Source organism: Agrilus planipennis, unplaced genomic scaffold (assembly GCF_000699045.2).
Source record: "Agrilus planipennis isolate EAB-ADULT unplaced genomic scaffold, Apla_2.0 scaffold3, whole genome shotgun sequence".
Taxonomy (NCBI): domain Eukaryota; kingdom Metazoa; phylum Arthropoda; class Insecta; order Coleoptera; family Buprestidae; genus Agrilus; species Agrilus planipennis.
The window spans coordinates 804,990-828,677 of record NW_020442460.1 but is presented as its reverse complement, the minus strand read 5'-3'; the positions used below and the strand labels follow the sequence as shown (position 1 = coordinate 828,677).

Genomic DNA, 23,688 nt, shown 5'->3' with positions numbered 1-23,688 from the left:
ATACTTTACTCTTATAAGCCATACCAATTCTACCTGAGGTCTTGTTGGACTACCACTAATATGATGGTCCACTTCAGTAGGAGACGAGCGGCGTACTCCGCTTTTGAGCAGATTAGACTTCGTTGCTGGAAATGCTGGACAAAGTTCCATTTCAGAAATAAAGTCCAAAATGTAGTCTAAACCATTTCCATCATTCACAATACCTGCATCATCTAACGATACAGACCAGCCATCAGGAGGAATGCCCAGCACATTTATTGCTAGTGATGCAGCCTGGAAACGAAATTTAAAGTATACCTGGGGCAATCACTGGGAACGTGGTTTATTTACCTCTTCGCATGTAGTCCATGAGTCGACACTAACGGTGTTAACTGTACCATCAGGTAAAGTTAAAGCAAGAGCCATGTTTGTGTGTTGTCGGGTACTTCTCCATTCCAAGAAGTTTGGAGGATACACCCGGGAATGAGGAGATTTATGAAGTCCTTTTTGAAGTTTTCTTTGTAAAATTTCTCTATACGAGGGTGTAGCATAGTCCGTAATATATTTCAAGAGGTACCTGAAAGTGGAAAAATGCTCTTTACGATAATCTTCAAAATGTATCACAAATACAACTTACTTGCTTAATGGAAGGCTTGGTTGGAAGCAGCTGAGACAGTGCGCCATTAATTGCCAAATTCTTTCTGAATTATCATTGTTCTTTGTCTGATTGCATAGTTGAATTAGCAATTCATCCCTCAATCCTCTTGATCCGAGACCCTTATGAACTATATAATCTGCTAAAGCTTTTTCTCTTGATCCACTCAATTGGGCATCATTAGACCATCGGAGAATAAGTTTAAACAGTGCCACGGAATCCTGGAAGTCTTTGTCTTTAGCTGCTGCTTTCGAAAGAAACGGAGCAGATATGGGGTCCTTTCTGTATCCAAACTCAGTTCCTTTTAGGTAGACTGAGTTAAATTTATTAAAGTCAAATTGCTTGAGATCGCTAGGCAGTTCTAACTGTTGTTCTGATCCAGTGACTCCACCCACAACCTTTATCAAATTTTTCTCCGTGTGGGGAGGCACGTAACTGTCAAGTTTTGAAAATACAAATGCTAGCTCTGCAGGGATTTCTAGATGGTGAATGTTTCCCTTTACCAATCTTTGTTGTTGTTGTTGCTGTTGCAAATGATAACTTTGCATCTGCTTCTCGTTCTCTTGGTGTTGACGCATTTGCTATGTAAATTAACATGTCAGTGTTGAAATAGGTTGCCTTTTTGGTTATTTAACTTACCTTCATTTGCTCCTGCTCCCTGGCTGCTCTTTGTTTAGCCCTTTCCTGCGCTAACCTTTCTGCTTCCATTCTCCTTTTATATTCTGCTTTTCTTTGCGCATATCGTTTCCGCTCCTTGCGTCCCCGATAAAGGGCTTGAGTTTTAATAACCCCTTTCCGAATTTTTCTGTACTTTTCCCTTTGAGCTTTTCCACGCCAATACTTTTGGATGGTGACGGCGCTTTTTTGAAGCTGTTTGTACTTTTTCCGTTCTAGATAACCCTTAATATGTTTTTGAATTGTAATTGCCGAATCTTTGATTATTTCGTTTCTGGCTATTTCAAGTTGACGCTCCAAACTTTCGCGCAAGAAAATTCGCGTAGCTCCTAGTTGATAGTCTGGACCAGCTGCAAACGGAAGGTGAACAATTGTTTATCAAATGAGTAATCCATCTATGTATTTGCCAAACAGAAAAAGTAAGAGAATTTTAACGTTCAGTAAAAGCTAAGTTTTTGGACATTGATGAGTATCTTGTCAAAGTAAGAAGTATAGAGTTCATCTAATCCAAAACGTTTCTCAAACAATTAGAGATTTATTTAACATGAGATCCCATACAAAATACTTTTTCTAAATTTCATTCGTAAACGTGTCGATATTTTAATGAATAACAAACAACTTGATTATTTTGATCTGAATACAAGTGACAGCTTCTTTTACTCAAATTATTCATAGAATAAGAGATCTCAAGTAAAAGGATCGTTAATATATTAACCAAATGAAACCGGTAAAAAGGAAATTCTATTCTGGTATTTAAAAGGCATTATTAGTGCTAATATAATTATGAGTCTTGATTCAATTCTTAGAGAGACTAATCTCTCTAAAATTGTCTTGACGTGGTGGTTTTGGGAGTTGTTTTGGAAATGATATTTAAAAGATATTATTAGTGCTAATATAATTATGAGTCTTGATTCAATTCTTAGAGAAACTAATCTCTCTAAAATTGTCTTGACGTGGTGGTTTTGGGAGTTGTTTTGGAAATGATATTTAAAAGATATTATTAGTGCTAATATAATTATGAGTCTTGATTCAATTCTTAGAGAAACTAATCTCTCTAAAATTGTCTTGACGTGGTGGTTTTGGGAGTTGTTTTGGAAATGATATTTAAAAGATATTATTAGTGCTAATATAATTATGAGTCTTGATTCAATTCTTAGAGAAACTAATCTCTCTAAAATTGTCTTGACGTGGTGGTTTTGGGAGTTGTTTTGGAAATGATATTTAAAAGATATTATTAGTGCTAATATAATTATGAGTCTTGATTCAATTCTTAGAGAAACTAATCTCTCTAAAATTGTCTTGACGTGGTGGTTTTGGGAGTTGTTTTGGAAATGATATTTAAAAGATATTATTAGTGCTAATATAATTATGAGTCTTGATTCAATTCTTAGAGAAACTAATCTCTCTAAAATTGTCTTGACGTGGTGGTTTTGGGAGTTGTTTTGGAAATGATATTTAAAAGATATTATTAGTGCTAATATAATTATGAGTCTTGATTCAATTCTTAGAGAAACTAATCTCTCTAAAATTGTCTTGACGTGGTGGTTTTGGGAGTTGTTTTGGAAATGATATTTAAAAGATATTATTAGTGCTAATATAATTATGAGTCTTGATTCAATTCTTAGAGAAACTAATCTCTCTAAAATTGTCTTGACGTGGTGGTTTTGGGAGTTGTTTTGGAAATGATATTTAAAAGATATTATTAGTGCTAATATAATTATGAGTCTTGATTCAATTCTTAGAGAAACTAATCTCTCTAAAATTGTCTTGACGTGGTGGTTTTGGGAGTTGTTTTGGAAATGATATTTAAAAGATATTATTAGTGCTAATATAATTATGAGTCTTGATTCAATTCTTAGAGAAACTAATCTCTCTAAAATTGTCTTGACGTGGTGGTTTTGGGAGTTGTTTTGGAAATGATATTTAAAAGATATTATTAGTGCTAATATAATTATGAGTCTTGATTCAATTCTTAGAGAAACTAATCTCTCTAAAATTGTTTTGACATGGTGGTTTTGGGAGTTGTTTTGGAAATAACTTTCCATTTTAATTTTCGTTAATGATTGTGTTAATAAGACTGAGAAAGCAGTATATTTTGGTTCTGTCCAAATCGAAACTATTTACTTCGTGTTCAAACAAGAAATATTAAGATCTCATGCAAAACTGACAACACAGACAAGTATTGATTAAGATGAAGGGTTGAAAAGTATATTTTTTTCTGCCAGAGGAATAACTACATCTCTGACATTTACATAGAGAGCACCATTCCTACTAATCACGAGATCATCATGAATAATTTGAGATACAAATCCCTCTGCAATCATTTTAACACGATAACATGGTGGTCTTAGACAACACAAACATCGATATCTCAAATGAAACAGGCGTTCAAGTATTAATTAGGAAAAAGGAGTTAAAAATATGTTCTTTCCGCTAGTGAAATGATTAAGTACATCTCTACTATTTAAGAAGCACTGTGCTAATCATGACTCTTGATTCATTAGAGAAACTAGTCTCTCTAGAATCATTTCGTCAAAGTGGTGGTAGAAGTTGGTTTGGAAAAATCATTATTATCATTTATTGTAAATGGTTTATAATGTGTCCTAATTTTGTAAATCCAGACAATCTAAATGGCGACTGCGTCGTATGCAAACACATCATGTTTATTATTGTATCTCAAACAAGACATGAGTGATGAGATAAAGGGGTGATAAGAATATTTTATGTATTTAATTAAAGCACAAATTGTGTGTAATCGTAACAATGAATGATTATGAGAAACTAATCTCTCTAAAATCATTTCGACCTAGAAGTCACAGAACTATCCATTCCAATTTTCATAGGAATACTGGTTTCGGAAAAAGACAAATTCTTCAATAGTTCCTTTAAAAAAATGCAAAAGTTGGTGTAATTTGACTTGCCTGTTCCAGTGGGAGGCATTTGCTCCAAAATACTTCTGCATAGGTCTTTAAATGGAGCTCCACGTGGTATTCCACCAGGAAGAAGATACCTACAATACAGCAGTATTAAATATTACGCTTCGCTTTTCTTCTTCTATTAAATACCTGAATCTTTCAGCAAAATGTTGAAATTTCATTCTAATCGGATAACCAGATTGTCGTATTCGAATGGTGTCCAACATTCCCAAGTATCTCAACTGCTCCAGAACTGTCGGCATGTCAAACTTCATAGGTTGCTTGTCGTTGTTTGGTTTAATGCAGCGTATAAATAATGGGTTGCACTTGCTCATCGATTCAATTAATTGATGTAAGCTGTCTGTAAACCTTGAAAGTAACGAGTCAATATGACGAATCAATTACGACTTTATAGATGGGCATAATCAGGAAGAACATGAATCAAACGAGTTTCATAATGTAAAATAGTACCTTGCTGCAACTGTTGGAGTTCTCGGTTTCATGGTGACGAATCTTCCGTCTGTTCCTCGAGGAAGAGTTCTTGTTTGAGCTTGGGTTAAAAGTGGTTTAGCGAATGCATTGACTAATGGTTCTTTACTTGAAGCTAATAATTCCACCACTTCTGGTCTTAATACGTCTCTATTTTTTTCTAAAAATCCCTCCGCGGAATACCACACTTGCCCAGCAAAATGTCGTATCTACAACAAAATGGTTAACACAAGTTGATGTATACAATATTCCATGCTTTAAATTACCCCAAATTCTCTACCTCCTACTCTTGGTCTGCAATAATTTTCGTTTAGAGCATGATTATAATGGCACTTTTCTAAAAAGGACGCATCGGAAGCTTTGGGAAAGTTGCTTTCGTCATCCAATAGATGAAGAATTCCAACAGGTTTCTTCGCTAACAAGTGAATCACGGGTGTATTATCAATCCATGTCAGTGGAGACCATTTTAACTTTTCTCTGGCGTATTCCTGTTGTTCAAGCTTAAATACATGTTTATTAAAGTATAACTGCAGAGATTCGGACGCAAAGTTGATACACAGTTGTTCGAATGAATTTTCGGAAAAATTTTCAAATCCAAATATGTCTAAAAGGCAAATCCTGGCGGCATCGTGCAAACCTCCTCTTTGTACTATCGAATTTATTCTTGCCACCAACCTAAAAAGAATTTCATATAATATATATGGTAAATTATTTCGAACTATGTCTCACCAATTAAACAAAGCCGAATAAAGTGCTTTAGCAAATGCATCTCGAGCATCAAGAGCTTGATCAATGGTTAATGGAGAATGTACCCTTTCTGCCCTCGCTTCGGTCATTCTTGTGGTCAAGGCTCTTTGAAGTCCCGACGGAGATATTTGTAATAAGTGTGCAGCCCATTTAATTTCAGCATCAGATCCCACTTCAACACCCTCTTGTCCATGCCTTAATTGTCGACGATGAAAATATATATTTCCTAAATGCAGAACGGATGCAAGAACTTTAACAATGCCATCCAGTTCAGAGTCACCGACTCCCAAAACCTGCATGGCTTTAGTTAGTGTTGCCCAATCAGCTCCAGTTCCGGAGTGGCCAGCGGAGCAATCCGTTCCTAAAATATCACAATTAGAGTATACCTTATGTAATCATAAGTAGTTAAAGAAACACTCACCTCCTTGGTTTAAGTAGAAGTATTTGTCAGCATCAACCAACCCATACTTTTGCTTCTCTGTATTATTCAATCCTCCCAGAAGTTCGTAAAAAACATGATAATTCCTTTCTCCAGGAGCATGCGTCACTATTCTAGACTTTTCTAATAAGTACTGTGTAACTTTAGCTCCTACTATGGCCCCGGTTTTGAAATAGACTTCCAGATATTTTCCAAATCGAGAACTGTTATCGTTCCGAGTTGTTCTAGCGTTTCCGAAAGCTTCCAGTAAGGGTGCTGCTTCTAGAATCTGCTCGGTCACTAACGTTTGACCTCTTGGGCCGGAAGGTGCTACTGCTGCTAAATATTGCATGACTAGTTTTGTGGATTCGGTTTTGCCAGATCCACTTTCTCCGCTGATAACAACAACCTAAACATTACACAAATTTATAGATTTCGGAGAAGAAGACAATTAAAGTTTCATATTGGTTCTTAAACATTCTTATTGGTTGTTTGTGTTTCAAATGGAGAGAGTTACACCAAATTTAATTGAAGCTAATCAAAAGTTATTCGTTCATGTTTCCTAAACATAAAACACTTTATGGGATAAATTGCAATGTCATATAACGAGTACATTTTGATCAAAAGAGGAGTATAATCAAAATATTTAATTGTTTGCAATTAGACATCAAATAAATTGTAAAATACATTAAGTTTCTCGCTAGTAGATATTACTTCTTCTAAGAATCGCTCTGTTATACTACATCTGATGGATTTTTATCAAAGTACAGTTTCACAATTGTATTCTAATTCGAAGGCCATCTTGTTTTCTGCTATGGAAGAAAAACGAAACCGTTCTGGCTACTATTCACTAAAGAATTGGAGCTTGACAGTGTATGTACTTCTACAAGGCGTGATGATCATCATTTACAAATTGCAAAAGTATTTTAAAAGAACCCATATCTGTATGAAATAAAAGAACTAAAGAATTGGGAGTGGAAGTATTAAAATCGACTATGATGCAGGAATGTTAAACGTAAAAAGTGAATACTAGTTTCTTGCTTTCCATTTCTGGTCACCTATACAACAAAAAAATATCCTCAAGTCTTGGAATGTTATTTACCTGTGGCGCAGGTAATCCGGCGTAAGCAGCCGCTCCCAGTGCGAAAAGATGGGGTGGTAACGCACCAATCAACTTCCCTTTGTATTTCTGTGCTTGTTCGATTCCGTAACTGGAATCGAACATCCGGTATGGGTTAACGGCCACAAGAATGCTTCCCGCGTACGTGTATATGAGGTTCCGGTCGTATCGAAGTTTCAGATTCCATAATAAGGCAGCTTCGTGAAGATCTGTCAGTTGAGTCATGTCTTCCACGCCTGACGTCCCCAGGTCTTGACGCCGACGAACCGAACCCTCGCCTCCAGTCAAGGCGAACGTTTGAGACTGAAAATACAAAAAATCCAATCTTTTTGACCTAATTATTTTACAGACTTTCTTGAATTTGGGATTTTGGGAATCCAACTTTATTTGAAGTGAGAAAAATTATTCCTTCTTCGCATGAGTTCAATTCGCATTTTATGAAACAAAACTATAACGATTGAGTATTTAATCTATTTAATTTGAGAAACTTTGATTGCAACGGCCCTCTTGGTCTTTATTGGGCAAGTTCTATTTCTTCATTACCTTTCCATTTATTACTGCTTGCACAGTAAGCACATTTGCTGCCCGATGGCATTCCAAGACTTCTCCCGGAAGCCAATGGCCAACTCCTGGATCGAACCATATCAAATCACCTGTAGACCACTCCATAATCGTTTAAATTTGGACGAAATGCTATTCTTTCATGTCATGCCATCCCCTTACTATTCTGAAACAAATTAAAATAATTTATTAGAACAAAAAGCAGTGGACAAGTTCTCCATCGTCAAATACAATTTACTTAAACATTGAAAGACAATAGTTTTTGTCATCATTTGTTCTAATTGGAGAATAATCAAAGCATTTTCGAGAGACTTCCGTAAGTATTCCTTTTGGGCATTTTTTATTAGCTTTGATGTGTTTTGGATAAAATACTTCATGAGATTCTTTGAATTTTTGTAGCGTTAATACAATGTACTAGTGAATTCATTTTTGGATTAATTCTACCAACTACAGATAACATCAAATTAATGAGAAAATCCTCATAAGGTCTTCAACCCAAGACCTATTAGGCATGCACTTCTACATACTCCGATCTTGAACCACTATTTATTTATTTATCAAAAACCAGAGCAACCTACATCTCTATTTGCTGACAGTAATCTAATCTCTAGATCGTCTGCCCCCCTTTACTCCTGCTTTTAATATTTCTCTAACAAGTCCTCCATATCCTGGGAGGTATTCTCCCCCCCTCTCTCTTCTGTTTCTTATTAACTTCTAACCTGCTACTTTTTTGGTAATTCCTGTTTTCTAATCTTTTCTATCTACGGTATTTTTGGTCATCAGTCTCAAATGTTTCTGACTTTTCTTTACCATATCGCTCACCGTCCACACCCATACAGGGCTTTGCTCCAAACGTATACTTTTATAAGATTTTTTCTAAATTAGTGGATAATGTTTTCATAGGTATATAGAAAACTAAAAAGGAATGTGAAGTGTTAGGTTCTTTTAGTAGTAACAACTTTTCTAACTATGTACTAATGAAGCAGGAAGTTTACAACATACTCAAATAGAGGAAGTTAGTCAGATAAATCTCACACATTATAGTTGATAGTCCACGAGAAAGGTAAACGCCAGTAAAGACCTCGGCTAGTGGCGAACCTGCTCGTTGTGCAACATAAAATATTAATCAATAGACAATTCGTCATGTTGTTTAAAATATTATTTAGCAAGATCATGCGAATCAGAAATAGTCCTGAACATTCTATGTTAAAACATAGTCGACCATCTTTCATCATTGCTATTGTTATTGATAAGGAAGGTTCTCCTTTGACAAGAACATATGTAGTAGCGAACTATCTTCCCATTTTTATTCACTTGGCAAATACTGAAGAAATAATAACAGTAAGAGAATTATGTTTTAATGGTTTCATAATAATCGTGCAATATTTCTTTTACTAGATAGTTAAATCATATCCAATTTTCGGGTGTGCTAATTACATCAATAAGTATCGCTGCGGCGTATTATCAAACTATGCAGAAAAAGATGAATTTTTACGGTAGCTAAGTTACAAATACTCATTAGTTTTGCGTTTATGTAAGCCGAATAACATTCTAAGAGTCGGTTGTGCAACGTATAAAATTTTGATTTGAAAATCGTCAGCGTAGGTACTGTTTGGCTGTTTATGCAGTAACAGGTCATTCTACTGGTCAGAGTTACGTGAATTTACTTCCGATTTGATGGCACGGAAGTTGGCGACAAATATATGTTATTACAATTCATAACGGCTACTGCTTGGTAAACTTATAATTGACCTCAATGCAGAAATAACTGTTTACTAAATTTTTTTAGAGAGACTAAAAATTAGCATTATCGTTGTAATTCTCTTCCGACTTTTTCCATTTTATCTACTGGTACATACAGTTCTTTCTTTCTGATCCGATGGGACTTGAACCTTGACGAAACTCTGGGTGGATCGGCTTGGAAGTTTCGATGTTTTCGGGAGCCGGACCATGGGTTCAACCATAAGGGGGGGGGGGGTTATTAAAGGGAAACCTGACTAAGACGAGTCCCTGAAAGAGGGCAGCAGCTCTTTCAGTACTCAGGGTGACAGACAAAGGTCACGAGGATCGATATGGCACTCTGATGCGCAATACTGAGATGTGGAAGGCAACGGAAGCCACCACATTATAATCCCGAGTAAAACGTACGATAAAAATTAAATGATGGCGTCCTTTGGGGTAAAGCACTCCGAACGTAAACTAGTCCCCCTTTCGGATGTCCGGGCAGGGACTACCTCGGGGGATGTCATCAATAAGTGCAATAGGATTAGGTGTAATATTTCACCAGTCGGAGTGAGGAATGTTAGGACAATAAGGCAAATAGGGAAATTGGAAAATTTAAAAGAAGAGATGAGTTGATTAGAATTAGATATAGTAAGAATTAGTGAAGTTCGTTGGCCCGAAGCTGGAGACTTCTGGGGTGGAGATTTCAGAATAATACATATAGGGAAGTAGGGCATAGTGTAAAAAGTTATTTACAAAAAGGGGATAGGATAGTTATAGTTAAATTAAACTCGAAACCGGTAGAAACGGTAATAATGCAGGTCTACATGCCTACATCATCTTGCAGTGATGAAGACGTAGAAGCGATTTATGCAGATATACAAGACATGTTAAGTTTAGTGAAAGGGCAGGACAACCTAATAGTTTTAGGAGATTTCAACGCACTAATAGGTGAAGGTAAAGTGGGTGCAACAGCAGGTTCTTTTGGATTAAGCAATAGAAATAATAGGGGAGATAGATAACATAACTTAACCGTCGCGAATACTTTATTCAACCATCACGTTAGGAGGCGCTATACGTGGAAGATGCCAGGTGATTTAGGGAGATATCAGTTAGATTACATACTTGTTAGGCAAATATTTACAAATCAAGTGAAGGACTGTAGGAGTTATCCAGGAATAGATATATATAGCGATCATAACGTAGTAGTTATGAAGACCAATCTTAAATTGAAAACTCTAAAAAAGAGTCCTACGAGATAGGCTAGGTACAAGGGCAGACGAAATACTAAAGGGAGCGGTAGAAATGAATGACAGGGACATAGAAATAGAATGGAACTGCATTAAAACGTGCCTAAAGTCAGCAGCTACATATATACTAAGTCTTAAACAAAACGAAAGTAGGAAGCCCTGAATAACAAATGATATTGTAGGATTAATAGAAGAAAGGCGGAAATACAAAAGCAGGACAGACGAAGAAGGGAAAAAAAGATATAAGACTATAAAGTGGGAAATAATTAGAAAAGTGTAGGGTGGCTAAGGAACAGTGGATTGATAGGATATGTAAAGATATAGAAGAAAAGTTTGAAGTAGGTAAAACCGATGAGGCTTGCTTATAGAAGGTTCCACTATAATCCGAATAAGGTCAGCACTTACTTCTTCTTTGAACCTCATTTTGGCCACTCCAAGTCGTACATACCAAAAGTTTCATTACAACAACAGCAGATAACCCAAGACAGTTCGGTCTCAAAATTCCATGTATTTTTTTATGAAGGCTCATTTTCGTTTAATTTTACCTTATTCACGCCTACTACGTCACAGTTATCAACTGTTGTCAGTCTTCTTTGATAGCTGTCATTGTAAGGCATCTTTCAGGATTTCGCCACTTCACTCCTTCTCCGGGTGCTCCAACCCCCCCGAAAACCCCTTTATCTGTTGCTCCCTGATCATAAGGTGCTCCTCTGCTACGCGGCGTCCTGAAAGATGACCACTGTTGTCAACCTACTACAGGAAAAAATCCCACGCACAGGTCCAAAAAATCCCATATTTTCTCTAAAAATCCCTCCAACTTATTACTATTATTATTTTTTAATTCGTTAATTTAATCGTTTATTAGAAGAAAAAATATACAATATTTTTGTAAACATGGACAACTTTTCGTGTCGATAGTATAATACCGATAATTTTATTGTATGTAGCTATCTCGTTTCCCAAAAATGCAGACAAAACGAGGCCTTGGAGGTTTAGATGTTTAGATGTTCGGATTTTGGAACAATACACCAATTCAAATATTTATTTTTATTAGTTTTATCATCTGTTTCTGATCTGTTGACTGGTCACTTTCAAGACGTTTGCTGAAGACTATACAATGATACGAAAACAATATACAATTCAAAAAAGTTCAAGACAATTTATCGTAGGTACTTGAGCAGGCTGCACCACGTCGCCCTCGTATATCAACCGTTTCATCGTACAGCATTACACGGTTACAGCTGACAAAATTTTACTTTTACAATTAGAAAAATGAGCGCCTTCATAATATAATATCAGGTCAACAAAATTAAACAAAACCAACCAGAAAATAGCAAATTACAAAAAATTCCGCAAAAATAAGGAAAAATCCCTTTATCCCACGAGAACGTCGAGAATCCCTCGAATCGGGATAAATCCCTCGAATTGGCAACACTGAAGATGACTAACGATGGATGCTGTCAAAGACGACTGAGAATAGCTGATAGTCGTGCCGTCTGAGTATGCGAGCAGGAGAGAGGGTTGAAATTGAACGAAGAGGTTGAAAAAGAATCTTCATGAGAAAATAGACGGTATTTTGAGGTCGAATTGTCATAGTTTATCTACTAACAATATATTTTAGACTTCACCGTGGTTATTTCGCATGCGTTATTCCAGGAGGCTCGTAGGATTGTACGCTCCTTAATTCGCAAACCTACTTTTTAAGAATAACTTTAATTTATCTCTACTCATAGAGGCAGTAGGCGTAAAGTACTAAGTTCCTTGTTGTTAAAAAATGTCTAGTAAGTAAATGGTGGTGCGAGTATGTAATCTCAGCCGGAGCATATTACACTTTCTAAATCGCAACGTCTCGAAACATGAAGGTCGTCTCTGCCATAATTTCTTTGCTTGCAACAACTACTTAGATATAAAATACAACTGCTATAAAAATGTGTCAACAAAACTGAAAAGATCATCCGCACACATACAACAATTGTATCCCAAATGTGTAGTTTTAATTGTGGCATAAATTTCAGCAAGCAAGCAAGCAACCACCGCCGGTTCACTGAAATCTAATCTGATACGGTAAAAGTGTAACTTCGACAACAAAATAAATTACAAAGTTGAGTTCATTGACAGCCAGTGACCTAGAATCACGGTATTTAACATAGCGAGAGTGAAAGGTTATGTTGCGTGTTTGTCACCTAAAATAATTGTCCAACGATCCAACGACATTCAAACATACTACGGTTAATTAGAGGGAACAGTGGTATCGTAAATTAATTTTGAAATCATCGAATTTCAAAGCTGAATATCGGAATGCAGCCAATAACTGTCGTAGAAAAGAAAAAGATGCTTTCGCTTAGGAGGAAGAGACAAGATTTCCTCGATTACTGTTACTTATTTCCGATTCAAACAGTCGTACTCAATACAATTAAATCGTTTATTGTGCGCCAAGTAAACCAGGCTAAACTACTCCTTATGCTACAACAGGCGACTTGCATTAAAATAAAGACTAATAAATTGTAGGAATGTGTCACATCATTAAAGACAGTAGGTACAACTGTGGGGATACGGATAGATATACAGGGGCAAAAAATTAGTATGCTTAGATTTGCAGATGATGTAGTAGTATTAGCATTTAGCAAGGACGAGCTAGAGATAGCTTTAAATAGAATGGACGAGGTACTGACAAAATAGTACTGTATGAAAATAAATAAAAGTAAAACAAAAATACTGGTATACAAGGGAAGAAAAAGTAGGGAGAGCGAATGTAAAGATAGGAAACGAAAAATTAGAAGAAGTGGCAGGTTTTAGTTATCTAGGACGTCAGATAAGTCAGGACAGAAGAAGTAGTAGGGAATTAAAGCAGAGGATATCGCAGGATCGAGTCGTCTTCAATAAAAAGAAGTCATTTCTATGTTCGCGAGCGGTTAATTTAGATATTCGAAAAAGATTGTTAATCGTGTATGTTTAGAGCGGACGGTGGACGCCGCGGTAAAGAAAAGGTTAGAAGCGTTGTGGTGTTACAGGCGGATGATGAGGAAACCGTGGATAGAGAAGGTTATAAATGAAGAGGTATTAGAAAAAATAGGAGAACAGAGGACACTATGGAAGTTAATAAGAAATAAGTCAGATAGGTTAGTAGGACACCTCAGGCTTGAAGGTCTAATCAAACATATTAGAGGCAAAAACGGGGGTTAGGAGGGGTAGATTTAGACGTAGATTAGATTACTATTCGCATATAGTTAAGGATGCGGGTTGTTTTAGTTTTAGGAAAATGAGAAGATTAGCTCAGGATAGGAAAGAGTAAAGGTGCGTGTCCAACTAGTCTTAGGACTGACGATCTTATGATGATGATGATAATGTCACAGAAAAATATGCCCCAATTAATGCATAATGCAGCTAGAGCAACAAAAATGCGGAACAAAGTCGATTTTTAGTATCAGCCGAAGGAAGCCTAAAATGCTATTAGATAGTCCACATTGTTCAAACTAACCACTTAATCAATTTCTTTAGAAAGTTTCTCAGAAATAATGATTTTCCAAATCAGTGTTGTCACCATCAAAGTAATGACAAAGTTACAGAATTTTGAATGTCTTGAATGTCCCCCAAACTGAGTCTTCTTCAGAAGGGGAATTCATGAAAATCGTAGGATTCTTGGGTACTTGGCAAAATGCAGAAGTATTTTTTGTGCCAGTACGAGTGGTAGGCAATGTGACTTTTGTATGGCAAGATTCTTGATCTGACGATTGACAATCTTCGGGAGAGCTCTTATACCACAGCTTCTCAAACGTTCCAGGATGGACATTCAACTTTAACGATCTCAGAGTGAGCTCTTACTGCACACCTTCAAATATTCCAGACTCACGACGAAATTTTTAATTCTTTATATACCTCATCTTGGACGAACTTTCCTTTGAGCTTTGACAATCTTAGGATGAGCTCTTAAACTACATCTTCTCAATCCAATATCGCTTCTGAGCTTTAGGTTTCGTGCTGATCTTGATTGTGTAATGCTGTTCAAAACTTTCTAACGGTGGAAATTCTTCCCTGATATTATCGCCGTCCAGCCAGCCCTCTCTTTGGTCATCCCACTAGAGTCCCTTAACGGAATAATATAAGATCAAACCCGTTCTAATTATTTTTGGACAAACCTAGTATGAATATGTCAGCCTGAATATATCCATATTGCCTCTCAATCGCACTTGTTCGAATAATAGTAATAATGTAACTTTCTTTACTACCTTTAGTCAAGTTTTAATATCAATCCTGACTCCTCTTTATGCCTTCCAGATTGAAACTATTTTTACTGACGTAAGAACGAGTTTTAGGGATGCAATAGTTCTTCCCCTCATGTTTGATAGTACCAATTTTTGTATTCCCATTGGTGGTCCTCTGTTTCCTCCGCTTTTGGTTTTCAACTATACTAATAACTTCCATCAGTCTAGAGAATTTACTAACGAATATCAAATTTTTATCACCTCTTGGAAGTAAAATGTAATCAATCTATAGTTGAATTTAACTCTTTACTCGAAGTAAACTAATCTACTCTCAATTAATACATAGCCTACGAACTACTGTAATACACAGTGTTTCTACTACACTGTTACATCATCGATGTCGGTGTGAAAAAAAGATTCTGTTACTTCCCTAGATGCTCTATACAAATTTGTCTTTAATATAAATGGGCAAATAGAATTAAATTCCGTTCCCTTAATTCTTCTATAGTTGCTCTTTTCTATCCACAAAAGACTGTCTAAATCTGTTAGATGATTCCTTAGTTGTAGAGCAAATGTCTTCTGGTCTACTCAATTGGATTTTATCCTATGATAGATGCATATACCCGATGGTTACAACATCCATATTATAAGAGAAACGCTCATGGAGCATTGGACAAGCATGATTACATTTTGGCTTCCATTTCGTATTCAACCATCATCATCGTAAGATATTTAGCCCATGGCTGATTGGACATGCACCTCTACCCAATCTTTTCATTTCCCGAAAACTAGAGCAACTTCTAACTATTTGTGAACAGTATTTTAATCTAATTCTGTCTCTGCCCTTCATAACTCCTGCTTCTGATTCTAAAATGTCTCTAACTAATCCTTCATGCCTCAAAAGGTCTCTTAGTATCCTATCTCGCCTGTTGTTTTTTGACTTCCACAGTGCCTTCCGTTCTGCTGATCAATAAAACAATGTTTAACTCATTTACACCTCCAAGGTAAAACAACGTGTAACAAGGTTTGATATTAGTGTATAAGTAAATAATATAGTAAAACCGTGTATCATGTAGAAGATATGACCTTTAACATTAATGAATCACGTCGAAAGAATGTATCCACAAATTAATTATCTCTATCACGCCGTACGAGTGACAGAAAATTCTACGAAACATTTCAAGTTTATTACTATTCTTCCTCGTAAAGACAAATCTCTAAACTACAAACAATCCTGTTTGATTTGATGTGTAAAGAGTGAAACATTAATAGTGGGTTCCTGAACGTTTCGAAATCTCATTTTTCTGGGTTGCGACAGAGCCGGCAGCGATGGGCCGGAATATTTTAAATACACATGTGTGTGCACCTACTTATGTAGATGTATATATTGTACATACATGTATATAAATTTAATCGCGGCATTCTTAAGTAAGGCCGTGAGACAGTGACATACAAAGGATCGAATACGACAGAAATAATAGAAACCATGACGCTCCAAGTCATCCGTCTCGTCGCGGCGTAAAGTTTCAATCAAAACATTCGCGGATTTTGAAATTTGGACTCATTGGTAACATTCCAATTTTAAGTATGCTATCTTATTACGAATTCTGTCCAAACGTTCTTTTGTTTTGACAGCAATTTACTCGGCTGCTTCACTGTATTACCTTCATCTCTTTAGAATTTCCTTGTCAAGGAAAAAAGTGACAATGGATGAAGCATTCCTTACCGACTTGAATTGAATATCATTAGGGATACTATGAGATAAAAATTGAAATGATAACATTCGTTTTCATGTTGTATTTATATATTTGCTAAGGTAACGATGCATATCTTCAAAGATACCTTTAGGATTTCTACTGATATGACCCCAAATGAGAATTTTGGATATATGATTATTCCCAATTTCTTCCACTATCCTTACTGTTCACTTTTATATATGCGTATAACTGGTTTTAGGAACATAATTTGTAAAGATTTGCTATTCGATATAGAAGAAACCTTTGATCTAATTTTCGGTTGACTATCAGCTGTTGTCAGCCATCTTTGACAGTTAACATTGTCAGCCATCTTACAGTACTTCATCATTTGCCCAGGATGCTCCTCTCGTTCGCTCCCTAAACCCCTTAATCTATGCTCCCTTATCATAGGGTACTCCTCATGCAGCTACTGCAGCTTCATCTGTACACACTTCAGTCGTATGAAGCATGTAGGTACATATGACGTAAAATATAAATAATTATGATGCTAAAGAGAAAGGCTCTAATAAAGACATCCGTTTTTGTTCTCATATAACTATTCCTTAATGTCGTAATCCAAAATGCCCGTTACTTCATGTATTTGTCTGGCTTTTAATAACGTATTACGGCTGGATTTGGTTAAGTTGAGTTAGTTTTCTCTTCAATATTATTCTTTCTTAAATGTCTATGGATGTCTTTAGACTCTAGATAGTCAGACGCTTTCTATATTGTAATTTATTGTAAGACTATAACTGCCGGAAAACATGTGGACCTAATTCCTTCATTAGCACATCATCATGAAGTCATCGGACGACTGGTTAGGTACCCATCTCCACTGTTTTATATCCTGAGCTAATCATAACAATTTTTTAGATATTTCAACGTCTCTACCATTTACGAACAATATTCTAACGTAGGTCTACCTCTGCCCTTCTTTAATCTTGGTTCTGCTTCTAAAATGTCTTTGAATGATCTTTTCTGGTCTGAGTCTGAGCGTGCTATCTTTTCTTTCTCTTGATGACTTGCATAACATCCTCTGTTCTCTATTGTTTTCATTTTCTGAACAACGCTAAACTTTATAATTATCAACTGAGTACCTTTCTGCAAACTCTTTGAAAACGCGTTCGAAAGACCTTGAAATTTTTCGCTCGATTTATAGATTGGCTGGTGTGAATTGTGTTACAATAAATTATTCCCACTTCTAGTGTATGTACGTATTTGTACTCTAAATGTTGTACATTGAGGGGAAAAGGAAATCCTAATTAAACATAGTTTCCGATATAATTCAGTTCAAGCAGTTCTTTAAGACTAAATTTACAGGGTGTCTCTCATTTCGGAAATTACTTCGACTTAAATTTTGAAAATTTGGCCAATACCGTCATTGGGTATGCTCTCTTCAATTAAAATAATGACTTTTTATGTCTACTTCGGCTGAATAAAAATCTGAAACAATAATCAACTCCCTAGTGAATCACAAACTGAAGATTGTATTCTCTTAATTGCATTTCTAATGAGATTTTAATGAACTAGCAACAATTACTAGATATCTATTGAATACAACTAGAAGTTGGTAACCTGTTACAGAAACGTGTAATTACTTATTGTAATACCTGCTTGAATATTAAACAGCTAATATTGGTATTATGCTTTCATGAACTTTATTTGTTCTAAATATACATTGTACGTATATGTGCATTTACGATAAAACTAGGTATTTTCGCATTTTTTGTTTAGTTTTATCCCTTCTGTGCTGCATAATTTACACTGGTTGTGCTTTTTCCAGCTGTATCTAATATCTGATATGTAAAAAAAAAAATAAAACAAAGTTAATGGAATCATATCAAACCAGTGTTGACAAATCCTCTCGAAATATACAGATTATGTGAAAAAAGAGCAAGGTTAGGTTCATTCAACTGCTCAATCTTCTTGATAAATGCGACCTCTACTGGCCATAATATTTAAGTGTCTATTTTTATTCTTTAAAGAGCAGCTTTTTCAATTGATATTTATTGAGATTATTTAAGGTTGACAACTCAATTATGAGGATACCGTGGGTAGAGAAGGTTAGAAAGAATGGGGGAACTCAATGAAAGTCAATAAGAAATAGGCGAGATAGGTTAGGGGAACACCTTCTCAGGCTAGTCAGAGACATATTAGAGGCAGAAATGGGAGTTAGGAAGGGTATACCTAGATTAGATTACTGTTCACAAATAGTTAAGGATGTGGGCTGTTATAGTTTTAGAGAAATGTTAAGATTAGCTCAGGATAGGAAAGAGTGAAGGTGTATGTCAAACCAGTCTTAAGACTGAAGACCTTATGATGATGACAACTCAAACAAGACGAATCCCCTAAAACACAAATGTCAAACAGCAACCCTCCCATTTTGTTCATAGTTGCCAACTGATTAATGCATATAAAAATAACTGCTTAGAGTTAGTCTAACAGTTTCATTAAGAATATTTATCTAGGGGAATCACTCTTGCATTGACGTTACTTTTATGTGAGTTACTACATGTGTCATCAGTGTGTTGTGTGCGTTGTTGCACAACGTATCTGATAGCCTAATGTTAGAAAGTAAAAAGTTCACCCCATGGGGTAAACATCATTGAGCTGTTCGACAAATAACTTTACGCCTCAAAATAATCTCGTTGCAAAACTGCATGTTTCATTTGTTTAACAATTAGGGTATTTGTTGTATCTTTTGTTTAATATCATGCTTTTCCGTAAAGGTGTTAATGCATCCATGACCTACTATTTTGTGTTGCTATCGGTACAGTATATTACAGTACTATGTGATAATTTGACATTGGCACGCGACAATTACTTACTGATTTCTTAAATAACAAAACAGCAATTACTCTTAATAACAACTAATGCGAAAAGTACACTAAACTTCGACAAAGGAGTAGTGTACTCGAGTAATAAAAAGTTACGATTAAAATTATAATAGAAAGTTAATGCAACGCTATGTACTTCGTAAAGGTACTAAAATAATTGAGAAAAGGTGACATTGATTACATTTAAATTCGATTTTTATATCCTGTATTCGGTTATTAAGGACTGCTTTCAGTCATTTATTTAATAGAAATGCGATATGACCATTAATTGATTTATTATGATTTCCAGTAAATGTATATTGAATTATTGTATCTAATTGTATATAAAAGTGAATGTTCGTTTCCTGGTTTCTCGGGCATGCAGTCCTATATCATTTAAACGATTGTAATGAAACTCTGGCGAGTTTCTGTAGGTACACAATTGAAATGCACTAAAGTCAAGAAAAGAACAGTAAGTTTTATATATATCAATCCCCTTCATATAAAAAAGTTTCCAAAACAATTTTCTCAAATAACTGAAATGTGTCATTTTCCAACACATTACTTTTCATTTCCTTTAATTTATATATCGAAATTTAAATTTATTCTATGTTAGGGTCTGTAATTGTAAAAGTGAAAATGTTTATTAATTCAGAGTAAACATTTCATGGGAAGATATATACCATAAGTAGGACTCTTTGATGAATACAATATTTCTATGAGAACTGAATTTTCATGAAATAGACACATGATACAATGAATGTAACATGGTAGAGACATAGTAGTAGAAAGCCAGTCTATTGTTACAACGTGGTACGCAATTTGATACAGTTGTGTTATTTGTAAAAGATTTATTTCAGTAAGTGGACAAATTGGATTTATTAATATGCATCAGAGACTTGAGCAAAAAGATACTTGGTCGGTCTATCCAGAAAGCTCGATTCTTTCCATTTTATTTCTGTGACAAAAATTTCTATTTGACTTAAAGGTAGTATAGGCGGGGACAAACTCAAACTTCTACAGAAAACTGAAAAGTTTGTATTTCTTTCAAGTCCGAAGCTGGAAACGTGCTAAAATTTCGCTTGTCTGCATATCTTTCTGTTACACATAAATTGGTATAAAGTTATTTCTTTTCTTTATTAGTGTCCGCTGCAATTCCTTACTGACATCTCTTTTCTATGTTTACGATATTCCCTAAAACGTTTCTCTTAAGTAAAAGTAGGCGTTCTGTCATCAACCGCTCTAATACAGTTAGTAAGTTGAAAGAAGAAAGTAAATGCGACAGTTTTATTGCAGACTATGCAAATTTTAAACGTTCCAACCATATTGACCTATTCACAATGTTACGATTTCGGTTCGTCGTTTATAAAATTTTCAATTTTGCTCAAATCCTGCTTATCAGCATCTCTTTCTGATACACATAAATTGGTAAAAAGTTATTCCTTTTTCTTTATAAATGTCCGCTGCAATTCCTATCTGGCATCTCTTTTCTATGTTTACGATATTCCCTATGACGTCTGTCATAAGTAAAATTAGGCGTTCTGTCATCATCCGCTCTAATATAGTTAGTAAGTTGAAAGAAGAAAGTAAATGCGACAGTTTTATTGCAAACTATGCTAATTTTGAACGTTCTAACCATACTGACCTATGAACAACGTTGCGTTTTCGGTTCGTCCTTTTTAAAATTCTAAATTTTGCTCAAATTCTGCTTATATGCATCTGTTTTTGATACACATCAATTGGTATAATGTTATTCCTTTTTCTTTATTAGTGTCCGCTGCAATTCTTACCTGGCATCTCTTTTCTATGTTTACGATATTCCTTATAACGTCTTTCATAAGTAAAAGTAGGCATTCTGTCAGCAACCGCTCTAATCTAGTTAGTGAATTGAAGGAAGAAAGTAAATGCGTCAATTTAATTGCAGACTATGCTAATTTTGAATGTTCTAACCATATTGACCTATTCACAACGTTGCGTTTTCGGTTCCTCCTTTTTAAAATTCTCAATTTTGACTTGACAAATTTTATAAAAGAAAAGTGACAAAATGCTGGGTAACTTATTTTACCATTTATTCACCTGCCGAAGGAAAAGACTCTTGTACGGTAAAAACCCACCCCGCTGTAAATTAGGGGTGTATCACAGTCTTGATGAAATAATTCCGTCTAGAAGCAGTGGTGATTAGGGTGGTTGATCTTTAACTGTGCTATGAAGAGAAATATATTTCAAATGTCCCATTATATTCCGAAGTAGTATCACTTTAAAGTGCTACATTGTAGCCCTCGTGACTATAATCTTCCTTTTCTTAATGTTTCTATAGTTACCTATATTATTCCAGACTTTCCGCTTTCTGTTTTCGTTCCATTGTTCTGGGGCTGTTTATTTATACCATGCGCCAACGATGGTCTTATATGCGAGAAATCGAGTTCTATAAACCATTATCTGTTCCACCTATAAATATATATTCCTAATGCACTCGGCTGTAAACGGAAGCAGGTTGCACGCGAATGGAATAAAATGCAGATTTGAACTTAATACTCCGTACCATCCTCGGTTTATTTACACAAACGTACGTATCCGTCTCCAGTTTAAGTCCTTCCAAGTAATAAAGACTACAATCACGTAGCGCCCGTTCAATAACAATATACGCGGACCGAAATGCGAAAAAAAGTGGGTATACAGTCCTTATTAATGACGGACGAAACACGTAGAAAAGAAACTTGAGAGCATAATTGACCGATGGAGAAATTTCACTGGGTAAACATTTTCATCTACAGGTACGCTAAAATATTGTCAACACGAAGGCGACTTAAATAAAAGAGAAATGTGCTAAGTGGGACAAATTTATCCTAAATTCAGCACATGTTTAAAGAAGAGTTTCCACGACATAAGTAATTAGGAGAAAGGGATAAAAAGCATTTCAGATCGTACACTACTACAATATTTGTAACTTTTAGCTTTTAAATTTTTGTAAGGATGACTTTTTTGAGACTTTAATCTCGTTCAGTGGAAATGGAACTGATTAGATAAATATCCTTCGGGTCAAGAAGACAACTGTCATAAAAAAGATAATTCGAAGTTAATTGACAAGATTTAGGGTTAAAGGAACATCGTGCCGGTGCAATTTTCCATATTATAAATTTGATACAGACTAACGAGAAATTGAACCAAACAAGCACACAAGAAGATTGAGTCAATTTGATAAACTGAAGAATATTTTTAATAAGTTGTAGTCCAACAAAACACTTCAAACGTACATTTTTTAGGGTTCTGTACATCCGAATGAAAACCGAAACCCTTATGGGATCACTCGTGTCTGTCTGTCCGTCTGTCACAGTTAATTTGCTCCTGGACCGATTAAGTTGAAATTTAGTAGACATACGAATTTCTGTGACCCAAACACGGACGCATAACGTAAATAAATTAATTTTGAACATGGGGGCAATTTTTGGTGGACCAATAGGAAATTAAAAAGAAACGTTTTGCAAACTGTACCGTGTGAAATGTCAAACAGAAGGGCTTGTTGTAAGGGTCTCAAAATGATTCTCTATTCACATTTTCAGTTTTAATGTATGGGAGAAGATGTTTTTTTTTTTCAACTACAACGTTAAATTGGTTCTCGGGTTAGGGTTCCGTACGTCCGAATGAAAAACGAAACCCTTGTAGGATGACTCGTGTGTATGTTTGTCCCTTTTTCTGTTTTACTTTTCCGTGAATTATAATATATATAGGTATCCTTTGGTGTCATTTGGATATAATTTGTCCTTTTGAACTCGAACAAGACGACAATGACCTGTGAAAAGGTAGTTCGTACAATCTATTATTACTGTTTTCACAGAATAATGGAACAAGTAAGAATTCATTCGGACGAACTTAAATATTGAATTCTATAGTATCATAAATATAAAACCGACCTCATGTGGTTCGCTTTTCTTTTGTTATTGACCAGGTGCATACTACCTTACTTCTGCTTAAATATTTGCAAAGTGATTATAATGAGTATATATATCTCCTTGTTTAAATTCGCACATAATCAACTAATACAGTAATCTACATATATAAAAATGAATTGCTGATCGTTAGTCTCGCTAAAACTCGAGAACGGATGGACCGATTTGGCTAATTTTAGTCTTAAATTATTTGTGGAAGACCAGAGAAGGTTTAAAATGTGAATAAATATGAATGTTGTTAACCATCTTTCAGATTAGTTGTCACAAATTAAATTTAAAGGTATATGTTTGGAGCACGGCATTGTACGGGTGCGAAACATGGACGGTGGGCGCGGCGGAAAAGAAAAGGTTAGAAGCGTTCGAAATGTGGTGTTATAGGCGGATGATGAGGATATCGTGGGTAGAAAAGGTTAGAAATGAAGAGGTATTGGAAAGAATAGGAGAACAGAGGACTCT

General features: G+C 35.5%; 1 protein-coding gene across 1 annotated transcript in view; it reads right to left on the bottom strand.

The window, feature by feature from the left end:
- LOC108737802 (unconventional myosin-XV) overlaps positions 1-23,688 on the bottom strand; it is a 72,606-nt gene that overhangs the window by 29,828 nt on the left and 19,090 nt on the right. Inside the window, exons 2-13 of the mRNA XM_025980620.1 lie at positions 7,542-7,725; positions 6,981-7,301; positions 5,882-6,287; positions 5,443-5,821; positions 4,980-5,388; positions 4,696-4,922; positions 4,375-4,593; positions 4,231-4,319; positions 1,274-1,659; positions 617-1,215; positions 331-556; positions 34-273 (exon numbers count right to left, since the gene is read on the bottom strand). Of these exons, the coding sequence (XP_025836405.1) occupies positions 34-273; positions 331-556; positions 617-1,215; positions 1,274-1,659; positions 4,231-4,319; positions 4,375-4,593; positions 4,696-4,922; positions 4,980-5,388; positions 5,443-5,821; positions 5,882-6,287; positions 6,981-7,301; positions 7,542-7,667 (3,627 nt within the window). The 5' untranslated portion in view covers positions 7,668-7,725. The remainder of the gene's footprint in view (positions 1-33; positions 274-330; positions 557-616; positions 1,216-1,273; positions 1,660-4,230; positions 4,320-4,374; positions 4,594-4,695; positions 4,923-4,979; positions 5,389-5,442; positions 5,822-5,881; positions 6,288-6,980; positions 7,302-7,541; positions 7,726-23,688) is intronic.